At 47.4% G+C, this 25,446-nt stretch overlaps 1 protein-coding gene across 1 annotated transcript in view; it reads left to right on the top strand.

The window, feature by feature from the left end:
- Positions 1-528: 528 nt before the first annotated feature.
- Positions 529-25,446, top strand: part of SLC44A4 (solute carrier family 44 member 4) — a 119,374-nt gene continuing 94,456 nt past the window's right edge. Inside the window, exon 1 of the mRNA XM_088446695.1 lies at positions 529-636. Coding sequence (XP_088302821.1) covers positions 621-636 — 16 coding nt within the window. The 5' untranslated portion in view covers positions 529-620. The remainder of the gene's footprint in view (positions 637-25,446) is intronic.

Here is a 25,446-nt window from a genome sequence, read left to right as displayed (position 1 = left end):
CTCAGGTAGCTGGGGCGCTGTCTGTGGCTATGCTCAGGTAGCAGGGGCGCTGTCTGTGGCTATGCTCAGGTTGGTAGCAAGGCTGCTGTCTGTGGCTATGCTCAGATATTAGGGGGCACAGTTCAGCAGGGAACACATTTTTGGAGCTATGTGTGTGATTTGTGGCAATGGCTTGATAACAATAACATACCTTCCCGCATAATAGTCATTACACACGAGAGAGTTCTGTCCCCCTTCTCCCTCCCTGTCCTATATTACATGTGTAATTATGAATTAGTTCAGGTAAGTGAGCTCCTCTGAATGTGATAATGTTTATCAGGGAGAGGAGCAGTCTCCCAGGGGCAAAGTGTCTGCTCTGTGAATGAGCTGCATAGATATAGCGCTGTGTGTGTATTATTGGAGCTGTGGGAAGGAGGGCGTGTCTATCTGTCAGTGGGCGGGGATCCCAGCAATACAGGTGATGGCAATGGGCGGGCCTCCGGGTAATACAGTTTATTGCTGTGGGCGGGATTCTGGGTACTACAGGTGATAGCTGTGGGCGGGGCCAGGGGGCAGCACACACAGGGAGACTGAGAGCCAGCCGCCCGGTGGTTCGGTAACGGCAGCAGGGATAAGGAGAGATGGGGGAGGAGTACGGTAAGTGATGTATACAGGAGTGTTATAGTTACCTATGCAATCTCAGCTGGTCTCATCAATCACCTGGAGAGACCGAAACATGTCACTCAGTAACCTGTAATACAGTAGCTATACACCTGCCCCGCTGTATGCCGTTACCTGTCTGTCCTCAGCAATACTTTTTAATGGTACCTGTTCCCCTATATAAATCTGATTCTGCTAAGTTACTTAAATTGCTCCCCCCCCATATCAGTCATACTGTTCTCTGTCACCTGTCCTGTCCCAAATATACAATATTTCGGTATAAGCTTTCCCTGTCACCTCTTCCATTAGCTATGTTACCTATTCTCTATATTATCAATACGTCTATATGTTGCTTGTTTCAATCTATCAAATATACATCCAGAGGAGCTTACAGCGCATATTTACATCTTTTCTCTGTCATCTGTCCCAATTATGTCCGCACCATATCGATCATATAGTGCGTCCCCCCCTTCCTATATAAGATATATATATATATATATATATGTATATATAATTATTCCTGCCTCTCTGTTTCCTGTTCCCGCTGGCAGACTTGATCCTATGTCCGGCGCCTTGTCACTCTCTGTTAATACCCACTTATGTCCTATCTGTCAGTAAATTGACTCTCTGTAATGAAACTTAAAGTTGTTAATTATATTTGTTCAGTGCTTCCTATGCTCATTCCTATCAGTGTCACAGCTTCATTTTCTTTGGACTCATAATCCTGTCCAGCAGTCCTGGGCACCCTCTTACTAGTGTCCTTTCATCCATGACCCACCTACAACCAGTTTTACCTGTCTCTCCCCCACCTCCCAGCTGCTGACAACTATGTTTCATGGGTGGTATTCTCTTCACTAATCCCGCAGAGAGCTGGACATGGTGTTCCTAACGTCCGGAGAGCGGGTGTTTGTGATATGATTCACAAAATGTGACTCCGCTGGCAGACACACCTCAGATTCTTCTTACTTACCTGGCTGCAATCGTTGGGGAACTAGGAAATGTTCTTAATTGTTTAATACTTTTTTGCCATGTGTAGTAACAGAGTTTAACAATGATATATATCTCTTTAGTATTTCAATATATCTTACTTTCAATTGCTGCAAAATTTGATAAAGTAATTTTCTTAAGAACTGTATTTATCTTGTCAAACATGTAGGGGTGTATATTTGTACGCAATGCACTGTAAGCTCTCAAGAGCAGGGCCCTCATCCCTCGTGTGATTTTCCTTCGCTCACTTATACCATCACTTCCTCCCCACTGCTCACAGCGGCACCAAACCTTTGGGTTTGGCCGTCACGCTGCTTACTTGGTAATTATGACTGATGAAGCAATGTTTATAAACCACGTCCTTGCCTTGCAACTTTCTTTACTGTAAAGCTGGGTAAACACTAAGCGATATATATCGTTCCAATGCAGATCGGAACGATATATCAACCACATCACTCAGTGTGCATGCACCATCGTGCGTTAACGAGCGTCGTTGGTCGCATTTTCTGATCTGTGCATGCACGGCAGATCAGAAGATCTGGCGGCCGACACCATACATCTGGATGCAGCAGGGGAACGATATATCGGGTGGTCGTACACCAGATCATGCAGTGTGTACAGATCGTCCGATATAACGTGCCGTCACATCTTCCGTTGCTGGGTGCACACATAGTCTAGTGCAGGGGTGGCCAACCAGTCAGAGGCAAAGCGTCCAAAAATATCTGTAGGTATGTCAATGAGCCGTAATCATGTGCACACCGAAGGCGCGCATGCAAAAAGAGGCGTGGTCTTGTGCCAGCAAGGCCACACCCTCGGTATGATTTTGGTAGGAGCATGTAAAAGCGTTTTCACAAAATCAATGTGGAGGTAACTGTTAAAGGGAAAGAAAAATCCAGAACAATATAAATAACATTGAAAAAACAGATTCACATAAAATGCACTGAAACAATCCAGATCCACATAAAATACACTGAAAAAGCCACAGTCACAAATAATAAACTGAAAAAGCCACATCCACATAAAATATACTGAAAAAGCCACATCCTCAAAAAATACATTGAAAAACAAAACAGATTTGCATAAAACAATCCAGCCCCCCATGTGTCCCTCCAGCAGCCCTCAAGTTTCACTCCAGCAGACCCTCATGTGCCGCTCCAGCTCCCGCCTCTCTCCCTGGGCCACCCCAATCTAGCCATCTTCCCCCACACTCCCTCTCATTCCATGGTCCACTCAAGTCCCCCCTCATGTCACAAATAAAATGAAAAAAAAACAAAAAACCACAGGTCTTACCTTGCTGCGGGCTGTCTATACAGATTTAGTCATAAGTTGAGCTCCGCCTCCTGTTTGCGGCGTGACGTCACCATGGTGCCCATGCATGCCTCCCATAGGCAAAACTAGAGATCTGGTAATGGGTGGTCCCAGTTTTAGCACTGTCAAAAGTTTCATGACACTCAGCCACTCTGTCTTATGAATAGTTTTGCTATACAGTTTTCATGATTTCACTAATAGTGCTCATGCCAGGGGCAGAGAGGGGCAGGATGCCTGGTGTGAAAACAGGCACTATTGTTAGCGCCGGAGGCACGCACGAACACGAAAAAGGATTGTGTTTCTTCAGAAAGGGGCGTGACCTAAAGATGCACTCCCTTTTCCTCATTGGGAAAAGATGCTGTGCGCATCTACTCGCCCTACGGTGATTGTTTCACCGTAAATTTTCTAACCTGCAGGCTGCAGCATCCCGCAGGTGGGGACGGAACCCGCCGGGCTATATCAACAGGGTGCCGCCATAAAGGGCAGTGTGCATTTTCCAGTTTTAAAACTGGTGTAATACTTATTCAGGTAGATCCCAGAACCAAGTGAGCTAACAATTATTTAGTACCAGGCAAACATATGGACACTTGTTTAAGGTCACGAGGAACAAGACACAGGGATCTGAACCTAGGTTTCCAGCGGGTCTCCTCTTGGGGTCTTTGTTATGAGTCAGTGATAGGGATGGACATCGGAAGCCGATGGTTAGCAACTATCAATGTTTCTGATTCGATGGATGTACTTTTTCCATTGAATACCGGAAATTTCGATGGTTGCCAGCCATCGGATGCAGTTTTCCGATGGCTGTCTATAGAGGGAGAGCACAAAACCCTGCTCTGCCTAGCTGGATCCCATTGGTCTTATGCAAGGGAGGTGGTTCTGGGCTGAAAGGGTCCTCCCGGTCAGGCGCGGGCAGGCAGTGCGGTTAACTTGTTTCTGACTGGGCGTGTGGCCATTAATTAAATTAATATGTTGGATCGGTGGTGGAATGGCGACCAAGGCAAACTGCTGCAACAAAGGACGAGCCTCCTCTGAACAGCTACGCGCCTATAAGAGAAGGCAGTCAGGGGAGCCGGCAGGGGAGCCTCATCAGAACAGTGGAAGAGCCAAACGTTGGCCAATATTGGTCTAGTGTGTACCCAGCATAAGTCACTTTTTTCTTGTTTTGTTCGTACTGTTTCTTTATTGAGTGGTGCACCCGATCCCCCGCAAGAGAGAGTAAGTCTCCCTCTCTGGTCGCCACCCAACACTGAGGTACTAATGAAATCACCTGTGGTCAAGTATGGATAGTCTTAAAACCTGGGCTGTTAGGGTGCCTTGAGGGCTGAGTTTGGGAACCTCTGCCTTTGCCAATTACTATACAGATGTTTCGGGCTCTATTAACATTATTTTTACTAAAATAAAGTGAAAAAGGGTGTTTTAAAATGTGAAAATATACAGGGGAAAGCCCTGTGATAATAACACCACCTGTAGATCGATGCTCCGGTGATGTCCTCCGGGCTCTGGTCAGCTGGACTCCCGGCTCCTTCACTGTGACCCTGGTCAGATGCTGCAAAGAACAGCTGACCGGGTCACAGAGCAGGATGGGAGACCAGCTGACCGGAGCCCCGGGGGACTTCACCGAAGCAGCCATGACCGGAGGTTAGTGAAATAAATTGGGCGTCGTGGGGGGGTGGGGGTGCTGGCGCTCGAGAAGGGATCACAATCGTAGCGGGGGCCGGTTGGTGCATGCACAGCACCTTGTCACTGTATTTTTTCCCAGGGGGATTCGCAGGGACAGAGCTTAATCGCAAGCTCTGTCCCTGCAGGGGATTTTTCATAAATCCCTGTGATATCTGCATTCTACATGCAGATTGTAGTAAATAGGGCCCTTTGAGAGAACAGGCATTTGGAATCTTCCTTTTCTCCCTATAAATTCATACTTGGTAGAAGAGCTTTATCCTACTCAGGGGCGTATCTATAATGGGTGCAGGGTGTGCGGGGATAACGGGCCCCTGGGTCCAGGGAGGCCCCGCACCGCACCGCACACCCTGCACCCATAATATTACTTACCTCTCCGGAGTCCCACGTCGGCGCGGGGGTCCGGCACTGTAAAACGACTGGAAAATGGCCGCGGTGGCCATTTTCCCGTCGTATGCACAGTACAGGGAAAATGCCCGCCGCGGCCATTTTCCCGGTGACCTGTGCATACACTATAGAGTGTGCCCAGAGTCTATAACTCTGGCGCTGGCCGCGCACAGCTCAGTGCGCTGCCGGGCGTAGAGGAGGGGGGCCCGTGTCGGAGACTGCACACGGGCCCCCTCCTCTCTAGAAACGCCCGCTGATCACAGTAGGATCAGGGGCGTTCTAGAGAGGAGGGGGCCCGTGTGCAGTCTCCGACACGGGCCCCCTCCTCTCTAGAAACGCCCCTGATCCTACTGTGATCAGCGGCACCACTCTGCCAGGTGGGATTTGCATGAGTTATTGGCATGGGGGTTGGATATATGTTATTCATTGTTGTTGTTAGTAGGGCAGTTGGCCCATGCAATTTTTTTTTGCTTCACTGGTAGCTGGCCGCCCTTTCTTTTTTTTTTTTTTTTGCCACCCTACTAGTTTTGTTATTCCACCACGTAATTTCTAATTTCTTTATTTATATGCAGTTTTAAGGTTTAGTGGTCATGGTTATATACTTGATTCAATATATCTGTTATCTGCATCTAGGGAATTTGAAGAGCTTTGGCTTGCAAGTATCCATTTCACATTAAGTTTGGGCAGTTCTGGGGTCATGGCCTAGTCAGGCATGGAGTAAGCCGTGTATTTTACAGATCCCCAGCCTTTACATTCTGTTCCTTAATCCTGTGGCTCCCCTGGGACCCCTTTTCCTCCATTCCTAACCGGACCTCCTTCTGCTGCCCTGGGAGGCTTTCTGTCAGGCTGCTGATCCTTGATTTGCTTCCCTGCCACTCTGTGCTGGTTTGAGGCCTTTACAGCTTCTGGCTGCTGGGCCGCCATTATCGCTCCCTCCTGTGTGTGCCCTACTGCTGCTCTGCGTGACTCTCCTCCGTGTTTGTCTGTTCCTGTGTGTGACCTGCTCTCTGGTGCCTGCTGTCTGCTGCTCCTGTGTGTGACCTGCTCTCTGGTGCCTGCTGCTCCTGTGTGTGACCTGCTCTCTGGTGCCTGCTGCTAGCTGCTCCTGTGTATGACCTGCTCTCTGGTGCCTGCTGCTAGCTGCTCCTGTGTGTGACCTGCTCTCTGGTGCCTGCTGCTAGCTGTTCTTGTGTGTGACCTGCTCTCTGGTGCCTGCTATCTGCTGCTAGCTGCTCCTATGGTGGACTTTGCAGTGCTGGTTTCCCACCAGGACCTTCGGCTCATCTCCATTTTGTGGACCTGCTGCTAGTCCTTTTGTGACTTCTCCCGCTGCTGCTGAGTCTGCTGTCTGCGCAGACCTGGATGGCGCCTTCGGGTATCAGCTTCAATATTACTATATTGTATGGGTTTCTATATGCAGGTTTTCTGTATAGTGTGAGTCGGTACTCATCTGCTTTTATTTCTTGTGGCCTATTGCCCCAGTTTCTTTTGTGTTACCTAACAGATGTGCTGTGCTTGGGGTCTCTGACAACCACTGAGCCACTCGTTTTGTGTTCTATTTATTTACTATGCTCTGTTTTTGTCCAGTCTGCTACATTTATTATCTTCTATGTCTTCGTACATCTTCATATGTATCAGAGTACCGTTTGTTAATCCTTATATTCATGTCTCCTAATTGTATTGCTTTTTGTGTTCTGTGGGTGTAAACTTCAAAACCTTTGTAAATAAAAAAAAAAAAAAAAAAAAAGACTGGACAGTTCTCCAGTCTAATCCCTCATTTCACATCAACCAGGATATTGTGATCCAAGCCTTGGTATACGGAAGAAAAGAGGAGTCAGATATGTGGTCAGGGCATTACAAGCTTATGTTGACAGGACAAGTAATATCCAGATGATCATTTGATCCTTTATAATGCTCAGGGGAAGGGTTAGCTGGCTTCCAAACATTTGCCCAAGACCACCAGGTTGGAGATCCCAACGTTCGACTACTAGTGGAGCATATGAGGAAGGCTATGGATGTACATCTGTATACCCTAACTAACCTCACTATTACCAAAATTCTCTTGTTGGCTCCAGTCCTAGACATGAGGTTGGACTGGTTGGCTGGCTGGATCACTGTGCAATTCAAACAAAAATGTGTGTGGCCAAATTGGACAGATCTGAGGCTGAGTGGATTTCTTAGCCACCTGCCAACAGGAATTACTGATATGGAGGTAAATATTAATTTTGGATCCATGTACACTTGTCTAGAGGTATTGTTGCAAACTACCTCTGGTGGGGCACTTATGTTTTATTTTTCTGTCCTTGTAAACAATTTTTTTGCTGGTCATTTAAACAAACAACCCAATAATTTTCCGGTACAACCATCTGCCAAGGCTCATACTGATAAACCGTTGTTGACGTGAGTACAATTTGACCCAAGCTTTTAAAATACTACAGTTTCTGATTATTTTCCCTACAAACAAATCCCACTCAGAAGCTGCGACTTGTCAATGAATTATCTATTTAGATCTTCTTTTGTATCAGATTATTTGTTTCTCGCACATTTATTTTTAAATTGAGTTTTTTATTGAAAATGTTTTCAAATTAAACAAAATAATATAACAATAAAATAAAAAAACAACTATTATCACACATCAAAATTGTAAAACATATTCATCACAAATATAGAACAGCTAATATAAATAACACTTGCAAATTGCAGAGTATAGCAGAGAAAAACAAAAACAAAATGTACAGCATATATAGACATATTATATAAGTATACGAAAAAAACGAGAATGATAAACTCAGGGCCTTATTCAGCAGTGCACGCAACGATCAGGAATCTGCGTGTGCGCGGGTCACATTCTGCAAGTGTGCAGAATGGATCCGGCTAAGAAGCACGCAAGCCCTTGAAAGCCTCTGCTTTACTGACAGGCAGAGACATTTAAGGGGCGGTGCGGGGGCGGCCGGCATTCCCGGAAACTGGGTGTATAAACCCCATTCTCCAGGAGTGGCCAGCCCAGGGACTGCGTGGACGTACGCGGTCTGCTGGGTTCACAAGCCGGCCAGCCTGAGTAAGCTCCGGATTAATAGAGACTAAGAATCCCGCACCAAGCTTTAAATAAATGCAGATATCACTAGGGGAATAAGTCTAGTTATGGCTCTGCCTGGCATTACATATATTTAAATCAATCAAATCTATATACATAGCTCAGGCTTACTCAGCTGTCCGGCCGTCCACCAGAGCCGTAACTAGACTTTGCCAGAAAGAGCATTGGCGCCCCCCTCATTTTTCAAAGGGATATAATGCACCCAAAAAAGGGGAATGGCCTCATGGGGAAGGGCCAGGGAAGAGATAGGGGAGGTCAGGAGATGCTGGGGATGAAATAAGAGGAAGCTGCAAGTGAGAATGATAATAAACAGAAATTTGACAGGTCCGAACAGCGCCCCTTGACCTGTGGTGCCCTGTGTGATGGCACCGGCCGCACTACCCTAGTTACGTTCCCTGCCGTCCACCATTGGTCACGATGGCGACACCAGCCTGCGACCTACATTGCCGTGCTGGGATCGCAAATGCAACAGTGGGTGTCATACACTTCCTGCTGCATTTGCATTATTGCAAGGATGGCAATTGCATAGCTGCCTGTGTGCACTACACACTACAGTATATACCTTCATGCAGCTTAGCAATTGCCATCCTTTCAATTATTTATTTATTTTTTTACAATGAAATAAAAAGGTAACTGATACATCGGGCTGGACCTGGCAGACTACACAGAAGGTTTGTGCAATTGTTTGTGTTATGCTTTAAAGTTGAGCAGATATCTGATCGCCATAGTTATGTTCTTTATCTGGTGCTTCCTGCTCTTGAGGGTATGGAAATCCAAGAAGGCTATGCAAATCTGAGCCATGATGTGCCACTCCCCGTTGGCTAATACATGGAGCAGGTTCAGGGTAAATTTGAGGAAAAGATTCCTTGAAGAAATAGAGCTGGAATATCCTCCCAGCAGAGGTGGTAGACGTGCCTGGTGGAACTGACCTAAGTCTATCCTAAATCTAAAGAAATAAAAAAATGTTAAAAAAAGTTCAGTATCAAACAGGCTCAAAAGTTATCAGGAATAATAGTCATAAAAGAAAAACATGAAAACACTACATGGGCTGTGCGGTTTTTAATTGCGGTCAAATTCTATTTTTTTACCTCTCCTCTGACAGCGACATTTAGTAATAGTTTGTGTCCTCCCTCACCAGGAAAATGTCACCCCCATTTTCTCGCTTAGGGACCCACTGCATATCGGAAAGACGGCACCCACCAGCCAGTTGGAAATTCCCAGCAGCAGTCCATTGCCCCGTGGTGACGGCATGGTGTTAATGCATCATCCATTTTTATGGGGACATTTAGTTTTAAGCTGACAGCTCTGGTTTAATGTCTAACTACAAGTAGCGCCCTTAACGTCCCTGATTTTATAGTCGCTGGGTTCCTGTATGCTAAAAAGACATTTAAGTCTTCCTGTTCTACTTTTCTGATGTTGGAAAATTGGGCTGATTCTAAATTGCACAAATAGCCAATGATTTTCAACTGCGCATGCATATGTCGACTAAATGACGCACTGCGCACGGTGTGCGCTCACAGAGGCGAAGGCGCAATTGATACGCGCAGTCTCAGAAATGTTTTGGCCGTTCCTGGGTGATGACCGGGAGGTGGCGAGTTGGACGCACGGAGATGCGCTGTCTTATCCTCATAAGGGGTTTACTAACTCAGGCGCTTAATCGCTTGAATTGGAGGCCATACTCTGACGGAGAATCTGTACCTAGCCTAGGCACTTGCGGATCCGGGGGGGGGGGGGGGACGATTGTGGCGATCGCCCCCCCTAGAAGTCACCTCCTAGCAGCACAGACTCCGCTGCCGCTGGACAGCTCTCCGCGTCCCCACAGAATCCAGCAGCTGGTCATGTCATGCTGCTGCAGGCACTAGGGGGAGGTCCGGGCACTAGAGTGTGAATATGTATAGTAACGGGTGTCCCCTGTCTGTGTGCAAAAGTTAAGGAGCGGCGGCCATTTTCCCGAGGACCATCTCCCATCAGGATAGCATACCTTCCAACTTTTCAAAACGGGAAGGAGGGACAGGGCACGCTCCTATAAAAGGGGTGTGGCTTCCAAAAAGGGGGCGGAACCAACTGAAAAAGGGACGGAGCCTCGCGGCTTCCCCCCGTTTTCGTCACTATAGGGGGCGTGCCCAGCACTCTCCGAGATGCTGGGCAGCCCCCCAGGCTCTCCTTACGCTAGTGAACAGATGCCGTGCGATGCGCACGGCATCTGTTCACCTTCTGCACACCCGCTGCTCTGCTAGGCTCTCCCCAACTTCCCCCCCCACCGCGGGACACTGCGGGCCACGGGCGGGACAGTCCCAGAAAAACGGGACTGTCCCAATGGAAACGGGACTGAGTTGGGAGGTATGGGATAGCATGCCCGGCTCCCGAGTCCCGCATGCTGAATACACCAACCCCCCCCACCCCCCTTCCTTCCTCTCTGTTAGGTGAGGTCCAGGCAGGGCTGTAGCTAGGGTAGTGCGGCCAGTGCCATGGCACAGGGCACCACAGGTCGGGGGGTGCTGTTTGGGCCTGTCAAATTTCTGTTTATCATCATTGTCACTTGTAGCTTCCTCTTATTTCATCCCCAGCATCTCCTGGCCTCCCCTATCTCCTCCCTGGCCCTTCCCCATGAGGCCATTCCCCTTTTTTGGGTGCATTATGTCCCTTTGAAAAATGAGGGGGGCGCCAATGCTCTTTCTGGCACAGGGCACCAAAAAGTCTAGTTACGGCTCTGGTGGGGATCGAGCTATTAGTGAGACTGAATTGAAAGAGGGAACTGATTGGGGAGAGTGCTGGGGTGGAGACAGGCAGAGTGCAGGCTGTGGAGGTAGTTAAGTAATCACAGGAGAGCACCCGGCTCAGGGGTAACGTGGTACCATAGCAAGGTAATAATAGCACATATGTTCCTTATATTTCAGTGTTGGTATATATGTGGTTGTGTGTACATACAGTATCTGGTTATCTGTATATATATATATATATGTGGCTGTGTGCATATGTGGCTGTGTGTGCATGTGCGGCTGTGTGTATATATATATATATATATATATATATGTGGCTGTGTGTATATATATGTGGTTATCTGTGTGCATATGTGGCTGTGTGTGCATGTGCGGCTGTGTGTATATATATATTATATATGTATATATATATATATATATATATATATATGTGGCTGTGTGTATATATATGTGGTTATCTGTGTGCATATGTGGCTGTGTGTGCATATGAAGGTGTGTATGTGTGTGTATATATATATATCTATGTGGTTATCTGTGTGCATATGTGGCTGTGGGCTGTGTGTAGATATGTGGCTATCTGTGTGCATATGTGGCTGTGTGTATATATGTGGCTGTGTGTATAATATATGTGGCTATGTGTGTGTTTATGCTTTGCCAAAGTCTTATCATATGTCCTGAATGTAATATATAAAGGTTTGTTGGAAATGGTGAAGACTGTGATTCTGCCTCTTTATAGATTTCTCATGGTTTCAAACTAGGGCCCAGATATATTGCGTACTGCACTAGTATCACACCCACCTCATTGGCTGGCAAGGTGAGGGGGGGGAGTCGGGACTGGAAAAGGGAGGAGTCTGTGCTGAACCGTAGACCACCCCTCCTGAAAGAAAAGTCTAGATCTGCCACTGAGCCTAGGGCTGACGCAAGTTTCAATAGTGCGACCATTGTTTGCGTGCTAAGACACACCAAGCGGGATTGTTGCGTCTAAAGATGCACAAAGTGGGCGTCTCAGTCTTTGCACAGTCAGACACCCACTTGTACGCCAAGGGAAGGGCTGATAAAAGCATTAGCAGGCGCGACTACGGCAATAGACGCAGTAGCGGTCACAGCTTGTGACTTTTGAATAAGCCCCTAGGGGTGATCTCTATATGGCCAATATAACTAAAAAGTATTTTGGGTAGAACCTGAACTTTAAATTAGGGGTGTGCACCGGCCACTTTTCGTGTTTTGTGTTTTGGTTTTGGATCTGGATCTTTCTTCGTGTTTTGGATCTGGATTGGTTTTGCCAAAACCACCCTTCCGTGTTTTGGGTTCTGGGTTTTGTGTTTTGGATCTGTATTTTTTTGAAAAAAAGCATAAAAACAGCTAAAATCACAGAATTTGTAGGTTTTTCTGCTCCTATGCTATTATTAACCTTAATAACCTTAATTTCCACTCATTTCCAGTCTATTCTGAACACCTCACACCTCACAATAGTGTTTTTATGTCCAAAAGGTTGCACCGAGGTAGCTGGATGACTATGCTAAGCGACACGAGTGGGCGGCACAAACACGTGACCCATCTAGGCGTGAAACTGCAGTGGCAGACAGGATGGCAGTTTGAAAAACTAGGCCCCAAACTGTACATAATGCAAAGAAAAAAAAAAGGTGTAAGATGGAATTGTCCTTGGGCCCTCCCACCCACCCTTATGTTGTATAAACAGGACATGCACACTTTAACAAACCAATCATTTCAGCGCCAGGGTCTGCCACACAACTGTGGCTGAAATGATTGGTTCGTTTGGGCCCCCACAAAACAAGCTGGCAATTAATCTGTCCCTGCACAAACTGGCTCTACGGAGGCAAGATGTCATCCTCATCCTCCTCATCCACCGATTCCTCACCCTCTTCAGTGTGTACATCCTCATCCTCAGAGTATTAATTCGTCCCTGCTGGAACCACAGGTCCCTCTGTACGTTCTGGAGGCTGGTCTCCCTGGAAGAGTTGATAATTCATTTTATGAACATCATCTTCTCCACATTTTGTGGAAGCAACCTCCTACGCCTTTCGCTGACAAGGTTCCCGGCTGCACTAAACACTCTTTCGGAGTACACACTGGAGGGGGGGCAACTCAGGTAAAATAGAGCCAGTTTGTACAGGGACCTCCAAATTGCTTCTTTTTCCTGCCACTACAGGTACGGACTGTCTGACATGCCTACTTGGATGCTGTCACCGATGTAATCCTTTAACAGACAGACGCACGCTTGTCGCTGCTGCTTTGAGGATGCAAGTGCGGCTACAGCCCACACAATTCACAAAGACAGAAAAAAGAAGAATATTTTTATTGTTTGTGTAGCACACTTTGAGGGTGTCACCACCCTTTAACAGACAGACGCACGCTTGTCGCTGCTGCTTTGAGGATGCAAGTGCGGCTACATCGCACACAAGTCACAAACACATTAAAAAAATAGTTTTTTATTTTTTGGAGCACTTTGAGAGTTACACCACCCTTTAACAGACAGACGCACGCTTGTCGCTACTGCTTTAAGGATGCAGGTGTGGCTACAGCCCACACATTTCACAAAGACCGAAAAAAAAAGAACAATATTTTAATTGTTTGTGTAGCACACTTTGAGGGTGTCACCACCCTTTAACAGACAGATGCACGCTTGTCGCTGCTGCTTTAAGGATGCAGGTGCGGCTACAGCCCACACAATTCACAAAGACAGAAAAAAGAAGAAGAATATTTTTATTGTTTGTGTAGCACACTTTGAGGGTGTCACCACCCTTTAACAGACAGACGCACGCTTGTCGCTGCTGCTTTGAGGATGCAAGTGCGGCTACATCGCACACATTTCACAAACACATTAAAAAAATAGTTTTTTATTTTTTGGAGCACTTTGAGAGTTACACCACCCTTTAACAGACAGACGCACGCTTGTCGCTGCTGCTTTAAGGATGCAGGTGCGGCTACAGCCCACACATTTCACAAAGACCGAAAAAAAAAGAACAATATTTTAATTGTTTGTGTAGCACACTTTGAGGGTGTCACCACCCTTTAACAGACAGACGCACGCTTGTCGCTGCTGCTTTGAGGATGCAGGTGGAATCTAGACGGGATTTGGAACCGAGGACACACTACCTCCATCAATTGTCTAAATCCCACTGCACTAATGGCGGATACCGGACGCACGTCTAACACCAACATAGCAGTCAAGGCCTCAGTTATACGTTTTGCTTCAGGATGACTGCTGTCGTACTTCATCCTCATCGCTAGGGACTGTTGGAGGGTCAATTGTGTAGTAAAAGTAGTGATGTTCCTACTTCCTCTCAGCAGCAACAGCACTAGGAGGAAGTGGTTCTTGATCTTTCCCTATTTTATTTTTATCGGAGAAAGTTTGGTCCTCCATTTATGTTATATTGATATATATACACGTGCGGCTAAAGCGCACACAAACACAGCAAATATTTTTTTATTTTTGCTGGAGAGTAGTGCACTTTGTGGGTTACACCACCCTTTAAGAAATGAGCCAGCCGGCTCTTTACTTATGGGACACAGGCGCACGCTTGGCGCTGCTCCTTTGTTGATGCACGTGCAGCCACAGTGCACACAAGTCACAAACACAGAAAATATATATTTTTTTGGTTTGGAGTGTACTTTGGGGGTTACAGAACCCTTTAACGGTCAAGCCAGCCGGCCCTTTACTTATGACACAGGCGCACGCTTGGCACTACTTTGTTGATGCACGTGCGGCTACTGCGCACACAATTCACAAACACAGAAAATTATTTTTTTTTTGGTTTGGACTGGAGTGTACTTTGGGGGTTACAGCACCCTTTAACGGTCAAGCCAGCCGGCCCTTTACTTATGACACAGGCGCACGCTTGGCACTACTTTGTTGATGCACGTGCGGCTACTGCGCACACAATTCACAAACACAGAAAATAATTTTTTTTTTGGTTTGGACTGGAGTGTACTTTCGGGGGTTACAGCACCCTTTAACGGTCAAGCCAGCCGGCCCTTTACTTATGACACAGGCGCACGCTTGGCACTACTTTGTTGATGCACGTGCGGCTACTGCGCACACAATTCACAAACACAGAAAATATATTATTTTTTTAGCACTTGGGGGGAGCACCCCTGATGGACAGAGCACCCCCTGGACAACACTACAGCACCCCTTTAGGACTGGGACACTGCACAGGACTTTGGAGTGGACACAGCCCCTATGGAGAACTGACTGCACAACACAGTCCAGCCAGCCCCTATGGACTTTGAAGTAGTGGACACAGCCCCTATTAACAACAGCAGCACAGCACAACACAGCCAGCCCCTATGGACTTTGAAGTAGTGGACAACAGCAGCACTACACTACACTACACTACACAGCCCTAACTCCCACCCTCCCTCTTCACTGTCCACAGCCGAGTGAGAAAATGGCGCCGACGCGGGTACCTTATATAGGATCCAAAACCCGCGAGACTCGGAAGGCGGGATGATGACGTTTTGCCTCGATTTCAGATCCGAGTCAGGCGGGAAAAGTCGAGCCTGACTCGGATCGGACTCGGATCGGGGGGGCTCGGGGGGGTTCGGATTTCAGAAATCCGAACCCGCTCACCCCTACTTTAAATCCACACCACACAAGCACTCTATTTTATTCGATACCTTAAATTGTTGTTATTTAGCATAATCATAATACAGTTTGTTTTGGTGTTTAAAAACGCAGTTGTCATACAAATATTTTCCTCAATATTGTGTATACTTTTTACACTGGATGAAATATGTTTACCGTCCTTTTCATCTTATTTCAGCACTATGGAAATTCCATCTATTTAGCGTCCGTGCCGGCGGTTTATTTAGGATCAGCAGATATAAAGTGATTTTACGCCTCTCCATTTACTTGAATGGGATTTAAAAATCTACTGAAACACTTATGAGCATTTTATTTTGTATAGGAGGCAACATGAAGAAAAAAAATCTTTCGCGTTTATTCTATACAAACCCCCGCCCCCCCCACCCCCCCAAAAAAACCCCCCACCTGTCTGGATGCAGATGTAGCGTTACATAGAAACCTCCTACGTTGGTTAGTTGTTACGTCCGTATGTAGTTGTCATTTCTTGGGTCAATATTTGTGTAATTTTTGTGTATTTACCCTTTGAAAATGATCCATGCACTTGACTATCTTTGTTTCTCATCCCTAACGTTCCGCTGACAATTTGATCCTGTTATGTGACGACAAACAATGGTTCTTCCTCCTTTTGTATGCTCAAAGTCAGACAACTGCAATATGAGCAAGGAAGTGATTTCACCCCACTGATTCCTACTTTCACCTTAATGCAAGACTTTATTGAATATCGCATCCTACACCATGATCTCCGCTGGGTAGTTGAGTGTGTGCCTGTCGTACACTGATGGTCATTTAATAAAAATGCTGAAATATGCGGCAAAACCGATGCAACAAATGAGAGGTTTGTTTTCATTGTGTAACCTGCAATACATGGGTGACAGCTAATTGCAGCTTACTGTAGTTTCATTGCAGATTTATACCTTTGGACACGGTGGTTGGTAAACTCTCCAGGTCATACTTACCCGACATTGTATGCTTCCCCCCTACCCCAAGAGATCCCTCAAGGGGAGGTCCAAGTGTAAAGTCTACAGGGGCGTGGTGATGAGATTCCATTATATAGCCCCACTTCCTGTCCAATGCTGCAATTGCATGGCTTAATGATGCAGTTCACTGCAAATTGCGTTACGAAGCCCCCATTCTGGGAGGTTGGTCTACTCTCCCAGTACTCCTGGGGAAGGGGCTAAAATATGTCTCTGTCCCAGAATCTGGGACAGTAGGCAACTGTGATCTAGACATTAACTTCTACTCCCCCACATAGTGTAGGATAATGCATACCTGGCGGGTGTGATATGTATTACCGCTGGCCGCCTAACCCTAACCCTCCCTCCCCCCAGCCTAACCCTAACCTCCCGGGGGGGTGCCTAACCCTAAGTCCCCCCGGGGAGCCCTAAACCTAACCCCCCCCTCCACCCCGCGGCTGTCCGCTGTGGTGCCCGGCATCTTCTCGATCGGGATGCCGGGCGTCGGGCTCCCGATATCGGGCAAATGACAGGCGTCTAGATTTAGACGCCAGTCATTCATCCCTAGTCGGGATAAAGCAGTCTGGAAGCCGTCGGTTGGCATTTAGACCGTCTGCTTCCAGGCTACATTCCTACCTGGCAGTGTTGCAGTATGTAGGAAGGCCTGACTATGACTGTATGAAGGCATGGCTGCCCACCCAAGGGCCCCGCGTTCCTAGTGCTAATGGATGTGCACCAGCCACAAATATCGATCCTTGTCTCATAACGTAACATCATGTTATCGATTTTCTCTGCTTGATGTGGAATAATTCCTGCAAGTTCCGGCAAGGCCTTACGTGTCTCAGGCGTTCATTTGTTCGAAAATTATTATTTATTATTTATTTATTTTTTTAGTTCTAGAAAATAACACAATTTACAAAAAGAAATGAGACCTACAAAAAAGCAGTCATGCTTACTTGCAATGGTGTCTCTCGCTTCTGCATCCATTAACAGGATGGTGAAGTACATTTGAGAAGGCCGTTGGAATAACAAGCGAGTTTGAGATTAGAACATTTGAATATTAGATGTAAAACAAAAATAAAGCAAGTAAAAAAAAACCCACCTGCACTGTGACTGTTTTTTATTTTTAACAAATATGTTTTTTTAAAAGCATATACTATTTTGTTAATTAAAGGACATACAATAATGTCTAGAGACTTTATATTCACGCTCCATATTTCAACTCCTGTTTCTGTTTTGAGAGTTGTGCTCTCCTATCAAATGAAAGTGTGTTGTACACGCCTAGGAGGGGAAGTTGGGGTACGTCCATTGTCTTTCTATTGTTTGTTGTGCAATGTTTACTATCACAGTTCATCCGACCTATAAATTGGTGGACGGCATGCCTATTTCTCAGTTTCTAAATAGGGCAAACAGGAACACTTCTAGGTCTTTATTCTAGTATTCAGTTAGAGGCTAATATAATGTCTGTAACCTTCCAATAGTTTTTTTTATTTTCTGACGACTTCAAAAACTATGCATTGTATGTGCCAGGTGTTTATTAAACTTTGTACGAATCCACTTTCCCTCCTACTCTTCCACCATGTGCGTACTCTGAGCTATGAATGCTCTTTCAATCATTATTATATTAACTTCCTGCACTACAGCACAGTGTAGATCAGGCATGTCAAACTCAAAATACCAGCCGGGCTAAATATTCAAGGTCTAAGAGTGTGTGGGCCACAAGGAAAAAAAAATCTTATATGCAAATTTAAAGGTTTATTATTAATAAAAAACCAATGCAATTGCCCCTGTATTAGAGGCACTTATGCAATGCCCCCTCTAGTTGTGCCCTTAATGCAATGCCCCTTATGCAGTGCACCCAGTAGTGCCCACTATGCAGTGTCCCAGTAATGCCCCTTATGTTGTGTCCCTAGTAGTGCCCCCAGTAATACCCCCAGTAATGTCCCTTATGCAGAGCCCCAGTAATGCCCCTTATGCAGAGCCCCAGTAATGCCCTTATGCAGAGTCCCTAGTAGTGCCCCCAGTAATGCCCCTAGTAGTGCCCCCAGTAGTGCACCTTATGCTGTGCCCCTAGTAGTAATCCCCCTCTATGCAGTGTCCCCCAGTAGTGGTCCCACCAGCTGCGCCCCCAGTAGTATCCCCAGCAGTGCCTTTAGTAGTAGTAGTAGTCCCCCCCAGCAGTGCCCTTAGTAGTAGTCGTCCCCCCAGCAGTGCCCTTAGTAGTAGTCCCCCCCATCAGTGCTCTTAGTAGTAGTCCCCCCCCACCAGTGCCCGTAGTAGTAGTAGTAGTAGTAGAATTCCCCCCCCCCCAGTAGTAGTAGTAGCAGTAGCAGCAGCAGCAGCAGCCCCCCGGTCAGACAGACACACGCACGAAGAAAAAAAAAAACTCCAGTTACCTTAATCCCCGCACCGCCGGCCGGCGTCCTCCCGGACCAGCCCGCTCTGCATGATAGGAGAGACGTTATGATGTCTCTCCCATCACTCACTGCGGGAGCCGGAAGCCTGGCTCCCGCAGTGGGTGCAGCAGCCGATGAGAGTCTGACTGACTCATCGGCTGCTAAAACAAACACACAGCTGCCGGCGCCGGCGGCTGTGTGTTTGTTATACTAGCGTTCCCGCTAGGCTGTTTTAGGGGGGCGCGGCGCCCTGCCCTCCTTCTGGAGGGCAAAAAGCACCCTGCCCTCCAGAAGGAGGGCAAAAAGCGCCCTGCCCTCACAGCCTGCGGGTGCCGTCTTCACCCGCGGGACACAGTGTCCCGCGGGTGGAGAAATGTGCGGTGACACGGTCACCGCCGGAGAATAGATGCCGGGCGCATGCGCCGGCATCTATTCTCCCTATCTGCAGCGCTTGGGGGCTGCCCGGCATGTCTGTAAGGGCCGGGCACGCCCCCAAGTATGTCGAAAAGGGGACGCGTCTTATAGATACGTCCCCTTTTCATGGCCATGCCCCCTTTTCAGGCTCATAACGTTGCCCTCTATAGCTCCAGCGCCCTGCCTGCCGCCGGAGCTAGAGTGAACACTAAATACTAATAGTGTAGTGCGGACTGCACTTATGTGCGGTCCACACTACCGCCCAGCAGGACCGGCCCTCTTAGGCAGCTGCCTAAGTTTGCCTAGTGGTAGCGCCGGCCCTGCGTACATGCCTCCTTGCCATACTTTCTGACTGCACCTTCAGGAGTGGACAGTTGGGTCATGTGGGCACAGCCAAGTTGGCGGCGCTGGGGCATGATATTGCTCTTGTATCATTGTGGGCTACACAATGACTCAATTCAGCACAAATCTAGTAATCGGGCCGCCCGGTCTGCCCTCTGCACTCAAAAAGTGGGTGGCAGAAGGTGGCCCCCGGGAGACTTGCCAACTGTTGCAGGCAGACTCTTGCCGCGTGGTCTGTTCCAGCATTAAAATTAATATAAATGCTGAGATAAGATCAATGTGAAATGCAGCAAAAAGCGACAACATTTTACATCAGCGAGTGCATTTCTTTATTTGGTAGAACCTTTAGCATTGTCTGGGCTGGGGAGGAAATTGGGGTTTCCCTCAGAGTCGATTTCACAGAGGAGGGGGCCCCATGTGCAGTCACCCTGCGAGACCCCCCCCCCCCTTTCCCTCCTCACACCAGCATTGAGACTGCACCAACAAATATCAGGGAGCTGTGGGAAGCTATCCTGGCGGAATGGGTCATCTCTCCAGAGGTCTTCTGTCCACTTGTGGAATTGATGCCACGTCCAGTTGCTGCACTTTGCTGGGCTAGAGGGGGTCCTACACGTTACTGGGCACCTATCCCATGAATTTTGGCACTATAAAGATTTTTTTGAGGGATGTGATTAGGAGTTTTATTCTGTCTGTATTATTTGGCAGTCACTAATGCTGTCTCTAATATATAATGGGTGATGATGAAGAAACTGGGATTTTTCGCCAACAATTCCCGTTTTTCGACTTTTTTTTTTTTTTTTATCATTTCATTATTTGCCCGAAAACACGCAAGTCTGTGAACTTATCACGGATCCTATGTGTTTTTCACCATTTTCGTGAACGACGTCATTCACTTACATATCACACAGTTATAGCGGCGCATCTGGCTGTGTGTACGGGTGGTCAGCCAACCACCCGTACACTTGCTGCAGGGACCGTCGGTGACTGACCGCTCCACTGGGCGAGCGAATTCAAATGTCAGGAAACACACGAGCTGCTGATCGGTAAATCTGTATAGCTTACCTGATTGGCCTATGCATCCGTGGATCCGCTCGTCAATCTTTCGTTGCTATGGGTTACAGCACATTGCACCATCTACAAAGATAAGCACCTGTGTTTTGTAAAACACAAAATACAATATACCAAGCGCAAAAACTTTTAAGGTACCAAAGATTTAAAATGTCCGTAATAATTGGATTTCCTGGAAGTCAGTCCATAGGTGTATTCTAGCAGAATTCAAGTAAATTCTCCTTTTGGAGGTGGGTTTTCTTTACTTTTTCCTCAAAAAGAAAGAAAGGGACCATTCAATGGATGTTAGTAGGTATAATACAAATATGCTCTTCCTACTTGCATCTAGGTTTTAGATATCCGTCTCCCCTCGATCTTAATTCTGGTGAGATGTATAGTATAGTGGTTGTGCGTCGACCAAAAGTTCCACGCCTGCTGCTACACGTCTGTCTACGACCGTGTTACAGTGTGTGTGACACACCACTTCACTCCACCAGTACTCCAAGCTCCCTCCCTTCCCGCGGACTGACTTCCAGGAAATCCAATTATTACGGACATTTTCAATCTGGTATGCAGTCGGGAAGCCGGCGGACGTAATCCCGATGGCCGGCTTCCCGGCTGATTTATCCCGGCAAGGGTTAAATGACAGGCGTCTAAATGTAGACACCTGTCATTTTACAGACGCCGGGAGACCGGCGCCTGGCATCCCGATCGAAGTGATGCCGGGCGCCGCTGCTGACAGCTGCGGGGGGGGGGGTTAGGTTTAGGGCTCCCGGGGGGACTTAGGGCTAGGCACCCCCCAGGAGGTTAGGGTTAGGCCAGGGGAAGGGAGGGTTAAGGTTAGGCGCCCCCAGGTTAGGTTTAGGCGGCGGGGAAGGGGGGCTTAGGTTTAGGCACTGGGGGGAAGGTTAGGGTTAGGCACTCCTAAGGAGGGTTAGGGTTAGAGGGGGGAGGTTAGGTTAGTAAATACTTACCTGGGGACGATCAGGATTTTCACCCATGTCGGGAAGCCGCTGTCGGGATTTGAACTGCTGGACGGTCATACCGATTCCTTTAAATCTTTGGTAAAAAGTTAAAAGTTTAAAAGTTTTTGCGCTTGGTATATTGTATTTTGTGTTTTATCTATTTATGTGTGGTGTGGACCACGACTTTACTGAGCAGCATTCTCACTGTTGTGGAGCGCAGAATTTATTATCTTGTTCTCATATACACTTTACCTGTGTTTTGTTGTTGGCAGAACAGAACAATGGGCCTGATTCAGACCCACTCGCGAGCGGCTGTCCGCTCGCAAGTGGGTCGATGTTCTGGACTGAGCATGCGCACGATGGAGGGAGCTCCGTCGTGCGCATGCGCCAGACGCGACGAGTGAAGGAAAGTCCTTCGCTCGTTGTGCCTGATCAAAGGGGGCGTGCTGTCGATGTTGATTGACAGCACGCCCCCTTTGGTAGGCGTGCCGGGGGCGTGCCTCCCTGACGGGGGCGTTCCCACGGGAACGCCTCCCGTCAGAAGCCGGCCCACTGACATCACTAGTGATGTCAGTGGAAGTGATTTTGGCTCTGATAGAGCCAAAATCACTCCGGAGCTTGCGGTTGAAAACCTCAACCGCAGGCTCCGGCTCGCAGTTTCGATGGTCGGGATGGTCAAGACCATCGCGGCCATCAAACTGCACGCTCGTATAGCCTGTGGGTGGTCACCCACAGCTATATGAGCGTCCAGGAGGACGCTCCTTTTCATGGAGCCCGGCCCTCATTCAGAGCGTGCGCTCTGCTCAGAGCGTACGGCTCTGAATGAGGGCCAATGTGCATTATTACTTATTATTAGCATGTAAAGCAAGAACAGGAAGACTGTAGATTGGGAATACAGTAGTAACTCGGGTATTCGGGTAGTATATTGCGTTCCTGTAAGGAGACAATCTTCTGGTGCTGCTGGTATCACAGGAAGCCTAATGGGAGCAGAGAGCCGTGCTGGACAGTGGGGACCAAGCACACAAGAACACAATTGTACAGGATACAATGGCAGAGAGACTGTATTACATCGTACAATCCGCACTACACAGGAGGCTCACTGTGTTCTAGGAGGAAATCTATTGTAAATGTACAGCGGGGAGAGACTGTACTGTGAATAGTCATATATAGAAACCAGCCCTGAGGGAAGTTCTGTGTCCCCTGTATCTATAGATCAGAGATGAGAGTCTATTGTCTGAGTGATGAGCAGGAGGAGGGAGTTGCTGGTGTGCAGGCCATTGCTAGGCTCTGGGGATCATATTGCCTTGGTGTCGCTTGTTGTTCTTAATTACTGGTTAGTTTCTGGGAAAGGATGACTGTGTTGACATGTTCTCAATGGTTCCTGTTCTGCAGTAATTACAGTGTAGCAGTGTGCGTCTTGGCACGTGACCTATTGGCAGTGACAGGGAAGGACACTGGGGGGGTCCTTAATTGATAGACGGTATGATGTAAATAAATATATGTATATACCCACAGACGGTACACTGGGCCCGGGGTGTACAGGATGTTGGGCCACATGTAATAGGGTGAGGATATAGCCAATGTGAGAGATTAGCAGTAAGCTCTCACACTTTTTAAACTCGGCCAATGTAATAGAGTCTGAGAACAGGCAAACTCAGGTGTTTTTCAGACTCAAAAAACTCTCACGATTTTAATCTCTCATCCAGATGTTTTCCCATTTTAATAATGCAACTCGAACAATGTAATAGTGTGACTTACTGCTAAACTCTCTCATTTTCTAAACTCCTACCCTATTACATTTGGCCCGCTAAGGGAGTTGTGCAGCAGAGATTCTGGTGGCGATTAGTCCACCCATGTGGTACAGCTTAACCATGTCTTAGGTTTATTTAACCAGGTAGGACAACAGGGCAGCCTAGAGACACCAGGATGAACAGGTACAAAAATAAAGCTGGTGCAGTCTGGAGCCTAAGGGTGTTGCTGGGTGATGTAGTGCACTGGGCAGCAGGATGGTTACGCCCCAAAGGTTATTGGCGCTATGCCCCTTAGTAATAGCGGTGGTAGTATTGGGTGTCTGCGGTTGGGCTCTGCATGGCTCTCATGGCTGGGAGTCTCAGAGGACACGTCCAGTTTCCTAGAACGCTGAGGAGGAAAGATGCGCCAATGGGGAGCGCATGCACAGTAATGCATGTTGGAGGGCAGGCTACCTGCTGAGCTGCGGGTGGTCCCAGAGACCACCGACTCTACTGCTATATGGATATGAGGCCGCGCAGAGCATTCCTCATCCAACAATTACAAGATTAGTGCAGCCTAATGCACCTGCAGTATCCTTAGAGTGCAGGCTCCTGTGCTCAGTCCTATCTCTCCATGACTACTAGTGTAGACTACTAGTGTAGAAGACATTACAGCTTTTCTGTTGTAGAACTAATTTATATTCCAATGAATCATAAACCCTGCACAGCATTATACTCTTGTTTTCCAGCCATGGCGACTGTCACCAGTACGCCTTCAATGAACTCTTTGCCTACCTGGGACTCTGCAGTGCATTGCGTCAACTAGTCACTGCAGAACAAGCACATGAAAGATTTACTGAGTGACATTAATTAATGCTCTAATTATACCCCTTTCAGATATACTGAGAATCCCGGGAATTTGGCCTGAATCCCGGGAATTTGGGTCTGAAAGGTACCTACCCGGGAACACGTTCCCGGGTAGCCGACCCTTCAATCGACCAGGGAATTTCCCAGGACTTAATTCTTGGGAAATGACCCTGCTTATGTCTGAATGGTGCTACCTGGAAATTTCTCTCCCGGGCTGCACCAAGCAGCTTTTACATTGGCAACGCAGAGCATCCTATAGGACTCTCAGCGCTGCTGCTCATTACATCGAGTTGGCAGCGCAGAGCGTTCTATAGGATGCTCAGCGCTGCTGCTCACCACCCCCCTGCGCTGGTGGCTGTGGTGATGACAACGGAGTCAGCGACCATGGCCGGGTCCTCAGGCACAGAGAACCCCAGCCGGACGCCGGGGATACCCGCCGGCACTGGAGACCACCGGCGGGTCTCTGCCGCACTCCCGCTGGTCCACCAGGGCAGATAGGTAATAAAATAAATAATTAACTATTTTTATAATGGCTGCATTGTGATTAGTCGGCTACCTGCTGCATGATGATGACATCATCAGCGGCAGCCGGAGAGGGGATAGGCTAGGAAGGGCAGGTAATATTAAAAACTAAAAAACCCGGTTTATGTCTGAATGGTGCTACCTGGGAATTTCCCGGGTAGACGCTGTAGTGTGAAAGGGGGGTCTCAACCAAATACCCGAGAATTTGCTCAGGAGAAATTCCCGAGTCTGAGCAGGAAATTTCCCGGGTCGTATGTCTGAAAGGGGTATAAATGGATTATTTTATACTGAATCTGCTCATCACACTGGTGTGGTCACAGCTTCTTTCAATTTAACAAGAGGTGAACACTGGAGAGATTAGAGAGTCAAGCTGCATACACACGTAAAGATTTTCTGTCCAACCATCCAACTAGTTGATTGGTTGGAATGAAAATCTGGTAAGGTATGAAAGCAAATGACAATCAGCAATTTGCTCCCAAACGCCGGGAAATGGACAAAAACTGTTGTTTGAACAAATTGTTTAGATCAAACATTTAACAAACTTGTCTGACCGACCATTTTCATCTGTTTTCTGGCATTTAGGAGCAAATTGCTGATCATCATTTACTCCCATACATTACCAGATTTTCATTCCAACCAATCAACTAGTTGGATGGTTGGACAGAAAATCTTTACGTGTGTATGCAGCTTAACACATTTTGCTTTATTTGCCGACCTCCAAGGACCTTAATGGGGACTGCGACTTTTGTCAATGCAAAGCTTTCCACCTGTAGCTAACAACCTCTTGGG

This window comes from Taudactylus pleione, unplaced genomic scaffold, assembly GCF_031769625.1.
Source record: "Taudactylus pleione unplaced genomic scaffold, aTauple2 ptg000400l, whole genome shotgun sequence".
NCBI lineage: Eukaryota > Metazoa > Chordata > Amphibia > Anura > Myobatrachidae > Taudactylus > Taudactylus pleione.
The sequence above is the reverse complement of the archived record's forward strand: the minus strand, read 5'-3'. Positions and strand labels throughout refer to the sequence as shown.